General features: G+C 40.8%; 1 protein-coding gene across 1 annotated transcript in view; it reads right to left on the bottom strand.

The window, feature by feature from the left end:
* LOC126425095 (peroxidase-like) overlaps positions 1 to 20,736 on the bottom strand; it is a 151,546-nt gene that overhangs the window by 68,119 nt on the left and 62,691 nt on the right. Inside the window, exons 3-4 of the mRNA XM_050088013.1 lie at positions 15,831 to 16,080; positions 4,804 to 5,009 (exon numbers count right to left, since the gene is read on the bottom strand). Of these exons, the coding sequence (XP_049943970.1) occupies positions 4,804 to 5,009; positions 15,831 to 16,080 (456 nt within the window). The remainder of the gene's footprint in view (positions 1 to 4,803; positions 5,010 to 15,830; positions 16,081 to 20,736) is intronic.

Below are 20,736 nucleotides of genomic sequence, written 5' to 3'. Positions count from 1 at the left end.
TTGCTCTTAACTGCTCTGTAGGTCTATCATCCCATGTATTTCTTAATTTTCTGTATGTACCTTAGTTGTGATCTTTGTTTCAGTCTCTTTCCATTAACATGCTGTTCAGAAGGTGTTTCCACATTCTCTCAGATCTCATTAGATCATTCTTCTTTTCACAACTAACTTCTGATGCTTCCCTTCTCACCCACTTCTTTAATTAAGAACTTCTTCACTTGCAATCATGTCACTCCACTTTATTTTGAACATTTGTCTATAGCACTACACCTCAGAAGAATTTAATTTATTCTCTGCCTCAGCTCTCAGAGTCCAGGAATCACAGCCACAAATGTGCCACACATTTTAGCATCATAGGAGGTGTGTGAGAAAAGTAATGAGACTGACAATGCTGCAAGCAGTCTGGTAATGCTGTGTTGTTCTGCTTGTGTAGACCTGTGTGTTTGTCACTTCCAAATACTCAGTCCAAGTTTCAGGTCTGTACAGCCATCATGTGGTTGTTGAGAGCGCCATCACTGAAATTGTGTTTTTGACATGTGTTATGAAAATGGAACAGCAGAATTTAGAGAAATGTTATGCCATCAAGTTTTGTGTTAAACTTGGGGAATCCATGAGAGTGACCTTTGCAAAGTTTAAACAGGCCTTTGCGGAACATTCCTTATCAAGAACACAACTTTTTCCCTTGCATCAATCAGTTTTCAGAGACCAAGAATACGCTGGAAATGATGAACCTCACTCAGGGACACCTCCAACTTCAAAAACTGACAAAAATTTTGAATGCATGTGTGCTCTTATGAGATCAGACCAATGTTTAACAATAATGATGATGGGTGATGTGTTAAACTTAAACCCTTTCACTGTGCATCAAATTCTGCACATGCAAAAGGCTTTTGCCAAACTAGTTCCCAAGAAACCTCGCAACTGAGCAAAAGGACAATCAAACGTGTGCATTGACCTTCTTGAGAGACTGCCAGTGACTACAAATGGTTCATTCATCTGATCACAGATATTCAATCCTGCATTTTTTAGTATGACACAGAGACAAAGCAGCAAAGTGAGGAGTGGCACACCGACACATCTCCTCAGCCAATCTGTGAGTTCAGTTAACATGGTAAATGAGAATTTGTTGATGTTATGGTGAAATGAATGTAGTAAACGACATGCTATCATTGCAGTACCCTATAGTGTTATAGATATGTTGTAATAATATAGCATTTGTACCATTATGTACCCCCCATGAACCATGGACCTTGTCGTTGGTGGGGAGGCTTGCGTGCCCCAGTGATACAGATGGCCGTACCGTAGGTGCAACCACAACGGAGGGGTATCTGTTAAGAGGCCAGACAAACATGTGGTTCCTGAAGAGGGGCAGCAGCCTTTTCAGTAGTTGCACGAGCAACAGTCTGGATGATTGACTGATCTGGCCTTGTAACACTAATCAAAATGGCCTTGCTGTGCTGGTACTGCGAACGGCTGAAAGCAAGGGGAAACTATGGCTGTAATTTTTCCCGAGGGCATGCAGCATTACTGTATGGTTAAATGATGATGGCATCCTCTTGGGTAAAATATTCTGGAGGTAAAATAGTCCCCCATTCAGATCTCCGGGCGGGGACTACTCAGGAGGACGTCGTTATCAGGAAAAAGAAAACTGACGTTCTACGGATCGGAGCGTGGAATGTCAGATCCCTTAATCGGGCAGGTAGGTTCGAAAATTTAAAAAGGGAAATGGATAGGTTAAAGCTAGATATAGTGGGAATTAGTGAAGTTTGGTGGCAGGAGGAACAATACTTTTGGTCAGGTGAATACAGGGTTATAAATACAAAATCAAATAGGGGTAATGCAGGAGTAGGTTTCATAATGAATAAAAAAAATTGGAGTTTGGGTAAGCAGCTACTAACAGCATAGTGAACGCATTATTGTGGCCAAAATAGATACGAAACCCATGCCTACCACAGTAGTACAAGTTTATATGCCAACTAGCTCTGCAGATGATGAAGAAATTGATGAAATGTACGATGAGATAAAAGAAATTATTCAGATAGTGAAGGGAGATGAAAATTTAATAGTCATGGGTGACTGGAATTCGAGAGTAGGAAAAGGGAGAGAAGGAAACATAGTGGCTGAATATGGCTTGGGGGAGAGAAAAGAAAGAGGATGCTGTCTGGTAGAATTTTGCACAGAGCATAACTTAATCATAGCTAACACTTGGTTCAAGACTCATAAAAGAAGGTTGCATACATGGAAGAATCCTGGAGATACTAGAAGGTATCAGATAGATTATATAATGGTAAGGTAGAGATTTAGGAACCAGGTTTTAAGTTGTAGGACATTTCCAGGGGCAGATGTGGACTCTGACCACAATCTATTGGTTATGAACTGTAGATTAAAACTGAAGAAACTGCAAAAAGGTGGGAATTTAAGGAGATGGGACCTGGATAAACTGACTAAACCCGAGGTTGTACAGAGTTACAGGCAGAGCATAAGGGAACAATTGACAGGAATGGGGGAAAGAAATAGAGTAGAAGAAGACTGGGTAGCTCTGAGGGATGAAGTAGTGAAGGCAGCAGAGGATCAAGTAGGTAAAAAGATGAGGGCTAATAGAAATCCTTGGGTAACAGAAGATATACTGAATTTAATTGATGAAAGGAGAAAATACAAAAATGCAGTAAGTGAAGCACGCAAAAAGGAAAACAAACGTCTCAAAAATGAGATCGACAGGAAGTGCAAAATGGCTAAGCAGGGATGGCTAGAAACAAATGTAAGGATGTAGAGGCTTATCTCACTAGGGGTAAGATAGATACTGCCTACAGGAAAATTAAAGAGACCTTTAGAGAAAAGAGAACCACTTGTATGAATATCAAGAGCTCAGATGGAAACCCAGTTCTAAGCAAAGAAGGGAAAGCAGAAAGGTGGAAGGAGTATATAGAATGTCTGTACAGGGGCGATGTTCTTGAGGACAATATTATGGAAATGAAAGAGGATGTAGATGAAGATGAAATGGGAGATATGATACTGCGTGAAGAGTTTGACAGAGCGCTGAAAGACCTAAGTTGAAACAAGGCCCCGGGAGTAGACAACATTCCATTAGAACTACTGACAGCCTTGGGAGAGCCAGTCCTGACAAAACTCTACCATCTGGTGAGCAAGATGTATGAGACAGGCGAAATACCCTCAGACTTCAAGAAGAATATAATAATTCCAATCCCAAAGAAGGCAGGCGTTGACAGATGTGAAAATTACCAAACTATCAGTTTAATAAGTCACAGCTGCAAAATACTAATGCGAATTCTTTACAGACGAATGGAAAAACTGGTATATGCCGACCTCTTGGAAGATCAGTTCGGATTCCGTAGAAATGTTGGAACACATGAGGCAATACTGATCCTACAGCTTGTCTTAGAAGAAAGATTAAGGAAAGGCAAACTTAGGTTTCTAGCATTTGTAGACTTAGCGAAAGCTTTTTAAAAAGTTGACTGGAATACTCTCTTTCAAATTCTGAAGGTGGCAGGGGTAAAATACAGGGAGCAAAAGGCTATTTACAATTTGTACAGAAACCAGATGGCAGTTATAAGAGTCGAGTTACATGAAAGGGAAGCAGTGGTTGGGAAGGGGGTGAGACAGGGTTGTAGCCTCTCCCTGATGCTATTCAATCTGTATATTGAGCAAGCAGTAAAGGAAACAAAAGAAAAATTCAGAGTAGGTATTAAAATCCATGGAGAAGAAATTAAAACTTTGAGGTTCGCTGATGACACTGTAGTTCTGTCAGAGACAGCAAAGGACTTGGAAGAGCAGTTGAACAGAATGGACAGTGTCTTGAAAGGAGGGTATAACATGAACATCAACAAAAGCAAAATGAGGATAATGGAATGTAGTCAAATGAAGTCCGGTGATGCTGCAGGAATTAGATTAGGAAATGAGACACTTAAAGTAGTAAAGGAGTTCTGCTATTTGGGGAGCAAAATAACTGATGATGGTCAAAGTAGAGTGGATATAAAATGTAGACTGGCAATGGCAAGGAAAGCGTTTCTGAAGAAGAGAAATTTGTTAGCATCGAGTATTGATTTAAGTGTCAGGAAGTCGTTTCAGAAAGTATTTGTATGGAGTGTAGCCACGTATGGAAGTGAAACATGGATGATAAATAGTTTAGACAAGAAGAGAATAGAAGCTTTCGAAATGTGGTGCTACAGAAGAATGCTTAAGATTAGATGGGTAGATCACATAACTAATGAGGAGGTATTGAATAGAATTGGGGAGAAGAGGAGTTTGTGGCACAACTTGACTAGAAGAAGGGATCGGTTGGTAGGACATGTTTTGAGGCATCAAGGGATCACCAATTTAGTACTGTAGGGCAGCATGGAGGGTGAAAATCGTAGAGGGAGACCAAGAGATGAATACACTAAGCAGATTCAGAAGGATTTAGGCTGCAGGAGGTACTGGGAGATGAAGAGGCTTGCACAGGATAGAGTAGCATGGAGAGCTGCATCAAACCAGTCTCAGGACTGAAGACCACAACAGCAACAACATACTTCATCTCTGTCCAATTTGACTGTTTAATTTTTATACAATAGTTATAGAGGGTTTATAGTTCATTGAGCTTGTGCTCGGACTCAGCTGTAAGTGTGCTTATGAAATACTTTACAAAAGTAGTAGAACTTTTTCTTAAAATTGTTAGAATTTATTTCTTTCCATTGTTATAAATTAACTTTCACAACATTTCATGAGTCATTAATATGTATCATTTAAAATTTTGCTTTGTAATAGTAAGTACAACTATATATATATATATCACCACCCTACATATATTACCATCACGAAAAATTGAGCTCACAAGCCGTGGGTAAACAGTCTCAGTCATTCCCCAAATTGGATGCTGCAAGTTGTTACATGACCCATTATATGTTCTGTAGATGGCAGATGCATTGCAGCTTGGAATTTGTGGAATATGGGATGGATCTGCTGGCACCTGAATATCAATGAGAAGATCACCCACTTTGTCTCGGGATATGTTAAACCTGTGAAAAAAGAGATTTGTCTGTGACAAATAATATCTGTAATATCATCAGAATCTAAGGCTAAAGATGCAACTAACACTTTCTGTACTACAGTTACTAATGACCGAGTAAAATTCATTATCCACTTTGGGATTTGCCTACACCGGCTAAATGGATACTATCAAACTGGAAGGAAAGTGTAACATACGTGAAATCTTCTCGGGTGATCAGCCGAGTAAAGGCGTCGTCTTCTCGCAACGTTTCGAAGGGTTTCGTACCCATCATCTTCAAGCGAAGTGTCGAGATGCTGTGTTGCACGGTCCTATAAAGGCTCCTGGACCAGTGACTGATTCCGGGCGCCGACCAATCAGGTACCTGCGGAATCGGCCGCCGCGCCAGTGGTGGAGGGTTCGCGGCGCGGACCGGGCGTCGAGTCCCTGCCGGTTCCTAATACGTCTGTGGCCGCTACCGTCTTCGTGCCGGAGCGTTCTCTTCTAATTTTAGTTATTGCGGGATTCCAAGCTGTACTAAGTTGGAAACCAGTGTCTCGATTGATCAGGTTGCTGTTCAACCGAATTTCTACAGCCTCTTTGAAAACTGAATCCCAAAATCCTTTAGCGTCACACAGCTTCTTCGTACCCTCAAAGAGGAAGGTGTGTCCTTCGTTAAGGCTATGTTCCGCTACCGCCGATTTTTCTGTCTGACCAAGGCGTACATTTCCAATGTGTTCCGAGCGCCTCTGCGTGATGCAGCGCTGCGTTTGTCCGATGTATTTCGAACCACATTCACATTCAATACTGTATACGCCCAGAGTCTGCAGTCCTAGGTGGTCTTTGACTGAGCCAAGTATGTCCTTAATTTTACTTGGGGCATGAAAAACTGTCTTGATGTTGTGTTTCTCCAGAATGCGGGCAATCTTGGCTGTTGGCGGTCCCGCGTATGGTAGAAATGCCAGGCATCTGGTCTCATCTTCTTCTTCTGGTGTGTCTACCTTCCTGCTCTTGTGTAGGGCGCGCGAGATTTGCGTCTCATTATAACCGTTGCTGCGGAAGGTCTTCCTTAGGTGTTGTAACTCTGCAGGTAGGCTGTCATCATCACAGATAGACTTGGCCCTGTGCACAAGTGTGTTAAGCACTGAGTTGCGTTGTGCTGGGTGGTGGCAACTCTGTGCATGAAGGTATAAATCCGTATGTGTCTTCTTCCTATACACAGCGTGACCCAAGGTGCCATCAGGGTGCCTCTTGATTAGAATGTCAAGGAAGGGCAAGCTTCCGTTTTCTTCCACCTCCATGGTGAATTGTATGTTGCTGTGTATGCTGTTGAGATGTCGCAGGAAGTCTTGCAGGTTCTCTCTGCCATGTGGCCACACGACAAAAGTGTCATCCACATATCTGTAGAAGGCTTTAGGTGTCCAGGGCTATGTCTGCTGAATGGAAGGCTCTTAAGGCCCTACGTGAGGATGAGGACGCTGTCGTTCTAGCTGCTGACAAAGGCAATGCCACGGTGATACTGAGGAAAGAAGATTATTGGCAGAAGATAAACTCACTGCTACAAGATACTGCCTACAAGCAACTGGACAAGGACACGACAGCTTCCGTGACTCGCAAGACCATCGCCTTGCTCAATGACTCTGGACTGGAAAAGGACGTCATCAGGAAGCTGTACCCCAGAGCACCGGCACCACCACGGCTATATGGGCTCCCTAAGATCCACAAAGATGGAGTTCCATTGCGACCCATAGTGAGCACCATCAACTCACCGACATATGGTTTAGCCAAGTACCTAGCACAACTGCTCAAACCGATCGTGGGTCACTGTGAGCACCATGTCAAGAACTCGGCGGAGTTTGTGAAGGTACTACAAGGCTTTCGCCTGGATAAAGAAGATCTTCTTGTCAGCTTTGACATCACCTCACTCTTCACACGAGTACCGCTGGAAGACTCCCTAGCGCTGCTCGAAACACGCTTCAGTGAGGACACAATAAAGCTGTTCCGGCATGTGTTAACAAACACCTACTTCAAGTGTGGAGGCAAATTTTATGAACAAGTGGATGGTGTAGCCATGGGGTCCCCCTTAGCTCCAGGCATCGCTAATCTTTACATGGAGCACTTTGAAGACATAGCCCTGGACACCGCCCTATTGAAACCTAAAGCCTTCTACAGAAATGTGGATGACACTTTTGTCGTGTGGCCACAAGGCAGAGAGAACCTGCAAGACTTCCTGCGACATCTCAACAGCATACACAGCAACATACAATTCACCATGGAGGTGGAAGAAAACGGAAGCTTGCCCTTCCTTGACATTCTAATCAAGAGGCACCCTGATGGCACCTTGGGTCACGCTGTGTATAGGAAGAAGACACATACGGATTTATACCTTCATGCACAGAGTTGCCACCACCCAGCACAACGCAACTCAGTGCTTAACACACTTGTGCACAGGGCCAAGTCTATCTGTGATGATGACAGCCTACCTGCAGAGTTACAACACCTAAGGAAGACCTTCCGCAGCAACGGTTATAATGAGACGCAAATCTCGCGCGCCCTACACAAGAGCAGGAAGGTAGACACACCAGAAGAAGAAGATGAGACCAGATGCCTGGCATTTCTACCATACGCGGGACCGCCAACAGCCAAGATTGCCCGCATTCTGGAGAAACACAACATCAAGACAATTTTTCATGCCCCAAGTAAAATTAAGGACATACTTGGCTCAGTCAAAGACCACCTAGGACTGCAGACTCCGGGCGTATACAGTATTGAATGTGAATGTGGTTCGAAATACATCGGACAAACGCAGCGCTGCATCACGCAGAGGCGCTCGGAACACATTGGAAATGCATGCCTTGGTCAGACAGAAAAATCGGCGGTAGCGGAACATAGCCTTAACGAAGGACACACCTTCCTCTTTGAGGGTACGAAGAAGCTGTGTGACGCTAAAGGATTTTGGGATTCAGTTTTCAAAGAGGCTGTAGAAATTCGGTTGAACAGCAACCTGATCAATCGAGACACTGGTTTCCAACTTAGTACAGCTTGGAATCCCGCAATAACTAAAATTAGAAGAGAACGCTCCGGCACGAAGACGGTAGCGGCCACAGACGTATTAGGAACCGGCAGGGACTCGACGCCCGGTCTGCGCCGCGAACCCTCCACCACTGGCGCGGCGGCCGATTCCGCAGGTACCTGATTGGTCGGCGCCCGGAATCAGTCACTGGTCCAGGAGCCTTTATAGGACCGCGCAACACAGCATCTCGACACTTCGCTTGAAGATGATGGGTACGAAACCCTTCGAAACGTTGCGAGAAGACGACGCCTTTACTCGGCTGATCACCCGAGAAGATTTCACGAATGGAATACGCCGAGAAAGTCTCAAATCACAAGTGTAACATACATTTATTGAATGTCAGGACCACCTCTTATTTTCTGTAACACGGTTTCCATGAGTTAGTCCCACCAAGCCTGATACAAAAATAGTGCTCAGACTTATTATTTTCACACCTTTCCAAAATGCTTTCTGAAGCAACTGAGATGCCTCAGTAGCAGCAGACCACAATACCACAACTCAGACAACCGAATGCTATTAAAAGTTAGTTTTAGACAAAAATACACCAATAATTTTCAAAACACTTTGCCTTCACAAAATCTGATTATAGACTCCTACTGTCCTAAACAAGTGCAGTTATTTGGTACATGTAACAACTAGATTCTTTTCAGCCTTTGTTTTGAGAGTGCTGTAGTCAGGGCCAGTTCTAGAATATTTTTCAGCACAGGCACCCACTCTTTTCCCACTTTCCCCTTGCATATTCCCATCGATATAAATTACCCCTACTCAGACAATATTCACAGTATACAAGCCTTGCATTTGGGTGTCAGGGGTGATCACCCATACTGATTGTACTATGTTCTGCACAGATATCTCACAATTGTGGCACCCCTGGCACCCATCTCAGCTTGGTGCCCCAAGCGACAGCTTGTGTCGCTTGGGCCTAAAACCAGCCCTGTTTGTTGTAATTCTTTTCACATGTTTTTAGATCTGCTTTCCTAATGTCATATTAGTTCAGTAAACATAGTTACTATGGCAACATGTCATGGATTGCATGGTCCATCCCGCCAGAGGTTCAAGTCCTCCCTCAGGCATGAGTGTGCGTGTTGTTCTTAGCATAAGTTAGTTTAAGTAGTGTGTAAGTGTAGGAACTAATAACTTTAGCAGTTTGGTCCCTTAAGAATTCACACACATGTTATAAATATTATTTACATATTAAAAGAATGGCAGTCTGTGAGAGAATCTAATTTTTATTATGATGCACTTCATCTTGCAACAAATTGACCTTCAGCTCAATTTAATATTTGAATTAGAAGACAAGTTTTTATTACGATGTATGGCTTGGCTGATGCCATAGGAATGATCTCATGGACCATTGTTACAAAACTAGCTGCCTTACTTGAAGCTGGGCAGAGTGATGGGCTTTTGGTCGGACAATGACAGCGATGAACACATGATGTGTATCACTCGAGTTGGAACTTTATTTTAGCTTTAAATAATTATGTAGTGCCAACAGTGGTGGCATACACACTGGTGTGATTCAGGTATATGTATTTGTTTGTGCTGGAAGCTATTGCAATAAAGAAAACAGGCAGAATTATCAGTGGTCAAATAATGGTGTCCCCCAGAGTTCTGCACTGGGTTCAATCCTGTTTTTACTACTTTAACTGATTTTGATACAAACAGTAGTAAAAGCAAACTAGACCAGTTTACAGATGACACAAGCATCTTAATTACAAAAAGTATCAAAGAAACATTTGAAAAAAGAACATTTAATTGCCTGGAAATAAGATAGCAGTGTAGTTCTGATGCAAACAGTTTCATTATAAACGTGAAAAAAAAACTGTTGCAGTAGACATATTAACCACCCACAATAGGACCCCAAGTAATACTCATACTGAATTAAATGGACATGCGATTAGTAAAATAGAAAGAACGAAATTTCTCTGTGCATGGATATGATAGAACTTAAAATGGGGTGGATGTAAACAGAAAACTGAGCAAAACATCTTTCATAATACAAATACTAAGAAACTCTACATCAAATGATGATCTCAGGGCTGCAAATTTTACCTATGCTCACTCGGTACTGAAATATGTTGTAATATTTTGGGGAAAGTGTGGAGCATGTTTGAAATCATTAAGATTACAGAAAAAGATAATTAGTCTAATGGAAGTGATAGACCAAGAGCTTCATGCAGGCAGCCATTTAGGAAAAATAAAATTCTACTACTACTTATACATATTTACATACTATGAAATGTAATTATTATTTAAAAAATCCATGTATTGCCTGCAATGAATCTGTACATAGCTCCTACACAAGAAAAATAAATGAAGTACATTTACAACAGACAAATACAACATGATTACAAAAAGGCATACTCGATCCTCCTAGCATCAGCTTGTACAACACTTTACCCTCATCTGTGAAAACAGTAATGGACAGGAACAGTTTCAAGTCAACCATGAAGGATTATTTGGTCAAGCACTGATTCTATACAATGAGGGAGTTTCTAAGAAAAAACCTTGTAGCAGCAATTAAGATTGTATTTGGAAAGTGTACAGATCAACATATACATCTACACTTTGCAAGCAACCTTATGGTGTGTGGCAGAGGGTATTTGTGAGCCAGTGTCTCTTCCACCTTTTCCTATTCCAGTTGCATATGGTTTGTGCAAATAATTATTGCTGGTAAGGTTCCACGTGGGCTCGAATCTAAATTTTATCTCCATGGTCTTTTCATTAGCTATGCATAGGAGAAAGCAATATGTTGGTTGACTCTTCTAGGAATGTACTCTCTTGGAACCTCTACAGTCAACCACATCATGACACAGAACACCTCTCTTGCAGTGTCTGCCACTGAAGTTGGCTGAACATCTTTGTGATGCTTTCGCACTAACTAAATGAATATGTAATGTAATGTGGTAATCTTCTTTGGGTATTCACTATTTTCTGTATCAATCCTATCTGGCAAAACTCCCAAATTGATGAGAAATACTCAAGCATTGGTCAAATGAATGTTGTGTAAGTTACTTCCTTTGTTGATGGACTATGTTTCCAGAGAATTCTTTCAGTGAATCTCAGTTTTGCATCTGACTTACATTCAGTTAATTTAATGTGATTGCTGCGTGTCAAATGACTCTGTGAGCATATCCTAGACATTTTATGGAAGTAACCACTTCCATTGATAGTTCAGTAATCGTGTAAACTTACAGTAAAGGGTCTTCTTGTCTATGTATTCGCATTACATTAATTTTTTTATGTTGAGAGTCAATTGTCATTCTGTGTACTAAGCACTGATCCTGTCCAAGTTTTCCTGTATTTCACCATAATTTTATAGCATTATATATACAACAGTATCAGCTACAGAAATTCTGATGGAACTTGTGATGTTATGTTCTATTTCTTCTGTATGTGTTGTGAAAAATAATGAACCTATAACACTGTGTTGGGGTACACCTAAAGTAACTTATATGTTTGATGACTTGTTCTACTTCATTGCAATTTATCATGTAAATGATCCGTGGGACATGATACCAACTAACTAACCCTCCACTGAGAATGACATCCTGTTCTGCTTGATGGAAACTGTTCAGTCAAATCATGCAGTTGGTCTGGCATCCTGCATGCTCATATTTTGTTCCTTAAGCAGCAGTGTGGAACTGTATCAAATGCCTTCTGAATGTCAAGGAACATGAAATTCTACTAGGCACCTGTATCTACCACCTTCTGGATCTCATGGATGAACAGGAAAAGCTGGGTTTCATACAATTGTTGTTTCTGGAATCAATGTTGATATCTACAGAGGATATTTTTGGTCTCCAGAAACATCATACTACATGAGTATAAAACATGTTCCAAAATTCTATAACATACTGGCATCAGTTATATAGGCCTATATTTCCTAGCATCTCTTCAATGATCTGTCCTGAAAATGAGAATGACCTGTGCTTTTTTTTACAACCATTAGGAATGCTTTGTTCCTCTAGGGACCTACAGCTGCTAAAAGGTATTCCATCAAGTTCGGTGGCCTTTCCTCTGCTGGTTAATTTCAGTTGCTTTTCTATCTCTTTTCTATTATTTTGATATCTGTCATGTTGTTGTTTGTGTGACAGATCAATAAAATATTGTGTAATATTACTTCTTCTTGAAAACTATGTGTTTAAAAGATCAATAAATGTATATAGTGGCTATAAATGGTCCAATATCCTTTGTACACTTTGCAGTTGTAAAATTACAGGATCAATTAATAAATACATAATGATATCTCAGGCCTTGGAACTAATATTTCCTCCCATAGGCAAGAGAATGGGATAGGTTGAGTAAGTTTAAGAAGAAGGGACAAACACCCAGATCCCAGGAGGAGACAGGCTGTCTGCGCATATACATCCATAGTCACATACTTACATCCATAGTCCTGATGTTTCACCTCTGGAAGGTAAGTACTAGCAGCAATTCTGGCTTATATTTTTATAGTTTTCTTGACTGAACACTACTTTAGAAAGGGTGTCCTACTTACCTTGCCCACCCTAGATAACTTTTTGTCTAGAAGCAAAATAAAAAGTGTATGAAGCCAAATTTGCTAAGCTACCATGGGACCTTAACCAGAATGACTGCCTCATTCACTTGCAGGAGTGGCCAGAAAATAAGTGGAAATACAAGGATAATGAACATCGCTCATTCAATCAGATGTCTTAAATTGGAGCTCATCCACTTGCTGGAGCTGACAGTAAGCAAATGGAAATAAAAAAAAAAACTGTGCACTGATCATCCAGTCAACCATTGTCTGTTGAAGATTTGTTTGAGTACATTGTACACAATGAGGAAAAGGTAGAAATGTTACTCATCTATGTAGGATGCAAGTTAGCAGAACAGTAACTGTAATAAAGCTTTCTTATTTACATTACAGATACAAGCAGTACACTAGTGTTGTACCTTTAAATAATATGTTGTGTTCATTCTTCATAAATGAGTAGCATTTGATAATGTCTCTTCATTAGTGTACCTCGTACTCACACAAACCTTCAACTGAAGTGACTGACTGGAAGTCCAGTGTGCAGCTTCCTCAGTTTGTGTTTGTCTACTGTCAACTCCAACAAGTGGATGAGTGATGTTACCCTGGGTGCCTGCACTGTCCACAAACATCATTGTACACTGATAGGTGGTGCTGTACCCTAGATTGTTGGAGCAGATTGCTGCTAGGTGGTGCTATACACAGGAGTACTGGAAGGGAATGTGAAGATTTCCTCATTCAAGCACTAGCCAGCATGTTAGAAGCTCATAACAGTACACGAATGATGAGCTTGCAGGCATGCACTTAATCTGTGGAATAGCTGAGTGCAATGGATGAGCTGCCAGACACATTTGTCAAGAACGCTTTCCAGAAAGATGCCAACTGTGCCACAGTTTGTTTGCACATCTGCATCAAAATTTGAGGGAGCACAGGTAATTTAGAAGTGACAGGGCTAGTGAGGACAGCCCACAATTGGCACGTTTGATCACGAGGGAAGAAAGTGTGTTGGATGCAGTGTAGACCAATCTAAGCAGTAGCATACTTGGCATTGCCTCGGACTTAAGAATGTGCTGTAGCAGTATCCAGCATGTTTTGAATGCCAAGTCCTTACACTCCTTTCATCTCCTAAGGGTGCAGTTATTGCATCCTGATGATCATTCTGCATGGATGCATTTTTTGCAGTGGTTTACGCAACGAAGTGGCCAAGATGTGAATTTCCCAGCTTATGTGTTGTCCACTGATGAGGCCACATTCACTAGGGGTAGCGTACACAGTCACCACAGTGAGCACTTACGGGTACTAGGAATTCCCCCAAGGTGTATGGCACAATGTGGTTTAATGTCACTTTACTGTTAATGTGTAGGTGGCTTTGGCCAGTGACTGCATAGTCAGGCTGTACCTTTTACAATCCCACTTGACTGCCATGAGTTATTAGACCTCTCTGGAACAGGTTGTTCACAGCTTGCTTGAAGATATATCAGAAAATCTGAGGTGCAGTATGTGGTTCCTACATAAGGGTGCCTGCTTATTTTGGACTAGCTTTTCATAGGAATTTGGAGAGATCATTTCTACACTGATGGACTGGGCATGATGGACTGGTTGCCTGGCTTCCACACTCACTGGATTTATCAAGCCTTGATTTCCTTCTGTGGGTAGCCATGAGATTCTCATGTATTGTGATCCTGTGAAGTCTGAATTGGATCTAATTGCAAGAATCATCTGTGCAGTTTGTAATGGTACTTGAATTGCATAACCATTATGGTACCTCACCTCAACCTCTCGATACCAGCAATATTCTACTGTGTTTCTGTAAAATAGTTAACATATTTCTGTGACAACATTAAGATTTGATTTCATTAATGTAGAGATACTTTGATACACCGATATGTTTATATTGCAATGATATTATTCTTATGTGTATTCTTTCTTTTGTCGCTATGATCTTTCACGTACTTGTAACTCTGATTTTTGGGCGCGTAAGTGGTTATTAGAGAGTCAAGTCTTGGTTGTCATGTTGAAAAGACGCAAATTGTAGTCAGCTTATGAAATGTGAACTTTAACAGTGAGGAAGATATTTTCAAGTATGTTTTATATTGTGAATTGATGTTGCAACAAAAGTAACAAAAAAGAAGTGTAACTTAAATTCGGAGTGCTGATTACTTTTTTACATCACCACTGTCTTAACTTGCAAAAGTTTAATCTTCAGGAATGGTTTATGAAACACATCTATAAAACTTTTGAATATTGCAGAATAACACCTAGGCCTCTTTGCATCCGAGCTTGGAATCATCACTACTTAGATTTTCGATGATTGAGCCATGAGTTCACGATGAGACCAGCATGGGAAACACGAAAAGATGAGTGCCTAGTTTATCCATTATTTCAATAAATGGCTTTATTAACTGTGCTCTAATGATACCTGCCACGTAATATAACTTTGTTGTTGCCCAAAAATGCAATATTTAGCAGCGTGAGCAACACTACAATCATAATTAATTTTTGACCTTTGTTGTGGTAGGGTTGTTAGAAGTTGCTACAATCAAAGAAACTCCTGGTGAATTTGAGCATCTCTGGCAATCAGTTCTCCATTAGTGTCGAGTATGCATGGCATCTGATGGTGCAAACTTCTAGCATCTCTTGTAACAGGAGAGCTGTAGTCAAGTCATACACGATGTGTACACATTGTGTCCAACAAATTTGTCAAATGAATCACTCTAGTGTTTCCTTTCCAATCTTTGACCTCTGCTACAACTTACTCCTGGCACTTGTGGCCATGGGCTGCTATGAAATTCTCAAATTCTCAATCGTTATGATGAGCGCCACCTTCACTAGAAGTTTGTCACAATGTTTCTGGGTCACTCTGTATGTGTGTGTGTGTGTGTGTGTGTGTGTGTGTGTGTGTGTGTGTGTGTCTAGATATATGATGCCAGTTGATGAATTAACTGACTGAGTAGTAGCAAATACAAAGTGTCAGAAGAGGATAATGCAAAAGTCAATAAGCGCTGAATGATCCACGAGGGGATATATATATATATATATATATATATATATATATATATATATATATATATATATATATATATATATATATATATATATATATAATAGAGGGAAACATTCCACGTGGGAAAAATATATCTAAAAACAAAGATGATGTGACTTACCAAACGAAAAACCTGCCAGCGCTTTCGTTTGGTAAGTCACATCATCTTTGTTTTTATATATATATATATATATATATATATATATATATATATATATATATATATGAGAGAGAGACTCACTTGTGCACCAGGAGGGTGGCCAATGCGGTGACATTGGCAAGGTCTTCTAGCGTGTCCATCACATGTTGCTTCTCAGAATCAGAGGCCTCATTGGTGAGGTAGTGGTGGTACTCTGGTGTGGACGGTGGCACATGCAGGCGCTGGGACACCCACCGCTCATGGTCCTTCACCTTCTCTGCCAGCTTGGACCCCCTCTTCAGTCCACGCTGCACCACATCCCACAGTTCAGAGTCACTCACATTCAGCTCACCTGTAATAACAAGCCTGCATCACCACTTCTTACCCAACACAGTGTATAAGCTATGACATTGATAAAGAGCACCTTAACACGAAGGTGAGAAGTTTAACTTGGCCATAGCAAACAACAAATCACTGAGTCAGCGACTGTGGTGGCACAGTCATCGAGACACTGGGCTCATATTTGGAAGGATAGGAGGTCGTATTCCCATTCAGTTATCTGGGATTAGGTGCTCTTTAGTACCCTAAGTTGTGCAAGGCAAAAACTGAGATGGCTCCCTTCAAACCATCTAACACCAACTATATAATTTATTATTAAATGTGTGTACAACATAAGTAATCTTTATATGTTTCTACATTTAGAGCTGGAGTACTGTAATTAATAAAATGAACTTCACAGTTATTTTTTGTAACATATTAAGTCAAACAATGCAAAATGGGGTAATATAGCATGCAGTGGCTGGGTGCATCATATAGCTCCACAATATCAAAGAAGAAAGCCAGGCCTTCTAACACAAAATGTACAAATTGTAAGAGAAAACTTGAATTTTTAACATCTGAACCTGAATGGGAGGAAGATTTGACTAACTTGTGTGACAATAATAGACTAGATTATGTGGCTGCAGAGTCAAAACAAGATGTTTGTTTGGTTTTTGATAAATATGAAAAAGACTGAAGTTTCATACAGGTCTATATCTTGCTTGTACTGGAGCCATTCAGAATATTGTGGTTAGGATGGTGCACATACATTATTGCTCAAAATTATTTTGCAGTTGAACTTGTAGGTTGTTAGGCATGTTTATCTATACACAGATTCAAAACAACTGGTTATTCAGACAGAAGACTGCTTGACCTTGATGCAGTTACATGTATTTATTTCTGAGTGCAGGTAATCGTGGACATCAGCCATAAACAGTGTTTCCAAGAGGTTCATAAGCATTTTGCAAGTTAGGAAGACTATTAAAAACCTAGCTACACAAAGCAAATCTAATTCTAATATTTTTATTTACATACACTAGTGCCTAAATCTAAAGAATATTCAGTAGATTTCAAACAAGCTGTCTTAACAGCACTGATTCAAGGCCAAACTCAGACCTTCGTTTGTAGTGTTTGGCTTCTCACAACAGCTTGTGAATGTCTGGGCAATAAGTGGTGACCTACAGGTAAAACATGGCTTGAAGGTCTATGTTTCAACAGTTAAATGTCACTTAATAGTTATAGATCTAAATGCCAGGTGACTTTCTCAAAATCCTATGATAAGTGCTCAAAATAGGAAGGCAAGACTATGATTTGCTAAGAAGTACTCATCGAGGACCACTCCAGACTGATCAAAAATTCTGTGGAGTGATGAAATCAAGTGTAATCTCTTCTCCTCAGATGGGGTACAGCACGTTCGATGGCCAAAAAATAAAAAGAATGACAGAAAGTACCAAGCACCCACCATGAAGCATGGAGGAGAGATTACCATGGTGTAGAGCTGTTTCTCACCAAGTGGTGTAGGTCCTGTCATAAAAATTTGCAGGGTAATGGATAGTCAAGTATGATAAAATATCAACAGACCATATGATACCTCATGGAAGATAAAATGTGCATCACAACTGTAAATTCCAACATGACAAAAATCCGAAGCACATTTCTGGCCATGTGAAAATGTTCTGAAGAGGCACAAAGCAAAGGTATTCAGATGGCTAAGCCTAAGTACATACTTAAACCCCATAGAACATGGGGTGAGCTAGACAGATGCATTTGCACCAAGAAGGAAGTTTTCTTCAAGAACTGTGTGAGCAATGGAAGAAGATTCCCCAGGAGTGACTGGCCAAACTCAAGGAATCTCTGCCATCCAGACATGCTGTAATACATGCAAAGGGCTATGCTACCAAGTATTAAGCCAAGAACATCTCGGATCAAGACTTCATTATTGTTTTTCTTCTGTTCGGTTTTAACAAAGTACTTTTGACCCTATGTAATTTGTTCACTTGATTGTAGCAGGCTTACCAACTTACAGGATAACAGCGCGAAATTTCGAATTGTTATTACAAATTTAAGGTTTTCATTTGACTCACCCTCGTACAAAAGCAAACTTCACCTGAATTTTTCTTGACTAACTGAAAAACTGTGGCAAACGTATTCAAGTACAATACTAAACTACATGAAATGTCCCATAAAAAGGTCCTGTTCACTTTTCTGTAGGACTAACAGTTTGCACATAGTGAGTGAGAGAATATGAAAATCTCGCATGTGGTATTTGAAGACATTGCAGACTGCATAAAACTCAGCAGCAGAGGTAGCTGAGTCACCATGTATACGTCCTATTTTAGGTAAGGAGATGCAAAACCGTTGGAAAGAATACTGGATAAATATCTGAGAAGTTTAAAATTGCAGGCAGGTAGATGGAAATGCAGGGAACAATAAGGTACCTTACCTGTATAGCAAGTGAATAACCCTTCTCCAGTCATGTTTTCAGTTAAGAGAGTGAGTTACGGAGACATATTAAAAATTATATAGAAAAAATGTTTGCAGGACGGAGTCAGGAGTCAGTTCCAATAGTTGACGAAACTGCACTATCGCCAAATGTTTTGGCTGCACCTGTTTGAAGGGCTTCGGTACGTGAACTTACTTGGCCATCTGACTACCGCTACCAGGCAGTTTTTCCCATTCTGTGTGGCCGCCACATTTGCTGGAATTCTTGTCACGTTTTTCAAGCTCAAATCACACTGGAACACACTAAAGTGGTGCGTAGCCTAAATTGTGAATCGGAAATTCATCAGGCTAGCGTTTCCTGAAATTTTAAAGTCCCTCAGGAACTTCACAGCAATGATTTCCAGAAGTCAGTGGCTGTTCCAACAAATACAGAGGCACCAGCTGCTTTGCTCAACTATCGTGCTCTGACAGGTCAACCTCACAATTAACCGACACAACATACATTGTTGGAATGAGGAAAAGCCATATTGGTTACAGCAGGTTGAACATCAGCTTCTGTGGAAAGTGAATATCTGGTGTGGAATAATTGGGGACAAATTCATTTGTCCATTCTTTATCAATGGCACCTTTAACAGTGATAAGTATCAAACAGCCTTGGAGGACGACCTTCCAGTACTGCTTTCAGCTTGAGACAAACATTGTGATTTCAGCATGATGGTTGTCCAGTACATTATTCTGTAGCAGCATGGGAGGCATTAGATGCCGTGTACAATCGTCAGTGAATTGGAAGAGGTGGTCCAGTATCTTAGCCTGCTACATCGCCAGACCTTACTTCTCCCTGACTTTTGTTTATGGGGTTACTTGAAGAGTTAAGTTTATAACAATGTGCCATAACATGATTCAATCTATCACCAATGGATGCTAGCAGATTACACAGTAAACACTTCTCAGTTGTGTCACATCATTCCATGTCGAGATAAATAAGTGCATCGAAGTGGGCTGCTACATTTTTGAGCACTTACTGTGAAATAAGTGTTACAAACGAGTATCCCTTTGGTGGGAAATGAGAGAACACTCCTCAAAGAAGCTTTTTTCACAATCACTGAACACGTCTGGATTTTTTTTAATCCAGTGCATTTTTCTCTAGATAAAACCGTTTTGGAAATGTGTTATTCGTCGATTACAGTGTCATCTGTCGTGCAACGACAAACGTATCTAGAGTAAAAATGGGAAGTTCCTATGTAAGATTTAAATCTCGCCCCCACCCCACCCCTGGGGGCGTGGCAGAGGGGCAGGGGGAGGGGATCAACATTGGTATCACCGGATAGTATTTTTAAAAGTATCAAACACGTATTTATCTAAAAAATGTTCAAATGTGTGTGAAATCTTATGGGACTTAACTGCTAAGGTCATCAGTCCCTAAGCTTGTGTAAGCTTATCCTAAGGACAAACACACACACCCATGCCCGAGGGAGGACTCGAACCTCCTCCAGGATCAGCCGCACAGTCCATGACGGCAGCGCCTTAGACAGCTTTTTAGTCTCATCTTGTTCTATATTGTTTGTTGATTTTATTCATGGCGGACGTCCCCCACGTCTGATGACACTCATTCAGGTTGTTCGTTGATCTGTTTACTCAGTTTTTTTATTACTGAGGGTAGCTAAACCCTCTGACTGAACACACTGAGCTACCGTGCCGGCAACGCTCGGCTAATCCCGTGCAGCCGTATTTATCTGTTCTTCAATCTGATACACAGTTTTTTTAAAGATATTTCGTTGTTCCAAGACAAGAAAATTACCCTGTAGTAAATTATGGCAGTGTCAGTATTTGATAGTGCTTGTAAAGTTCTTTTGGAAATACAAGCATGTCTGTAGGAACAAACACCACAAACGATTTACAGCCATATTAAATCATGAAATGTATCAGCAAATTGCGAATATGGTACCACCACAGCTATACAATTTGCTGGAAAGAAATGAAAATCTGTGCCGGATCGGGACCCGAACCCGTATTTCCCACTTTACGCGAGCGCTCACCTAAACCACTTTGTCTGTCTGAGCATGCTGCACGGACACACCCCAAACTTGAATATGTCCGAGTGTCTGTTTCCCGTAGTGCTCGCACAATTATGCGACTCCTGCACAGGGAGAGACTTATTTAGTTTCCTCGTCAGATCACCTTCGCTTTGAGATGAAATACGTTAGTGCGGTGTCTGTATTTGATAATATCTGTAAGATTTGATACAATG

This window comes from Schistocerca serialis, chromosome 10 (assembly GCF_023864345.2).
Source record: "Schistocerca serialis cubense isolate TAMUIC-IGC-003099 chromosome 10, iqSchSeri2.2, whole genome shotgun sequence".
NCBI classification, from domain to species: domain Eukaryota; kingdom Metazoa; phylum Arthropoda; class Insecta; order Orthoptera; family Acrididae; genus Schistocerca; species Schistocerca serialis.
Note: the sequence above shows the minus strand (reverse complement) of the source record. Positions and strands in the feature narration are given on the sequence as shown.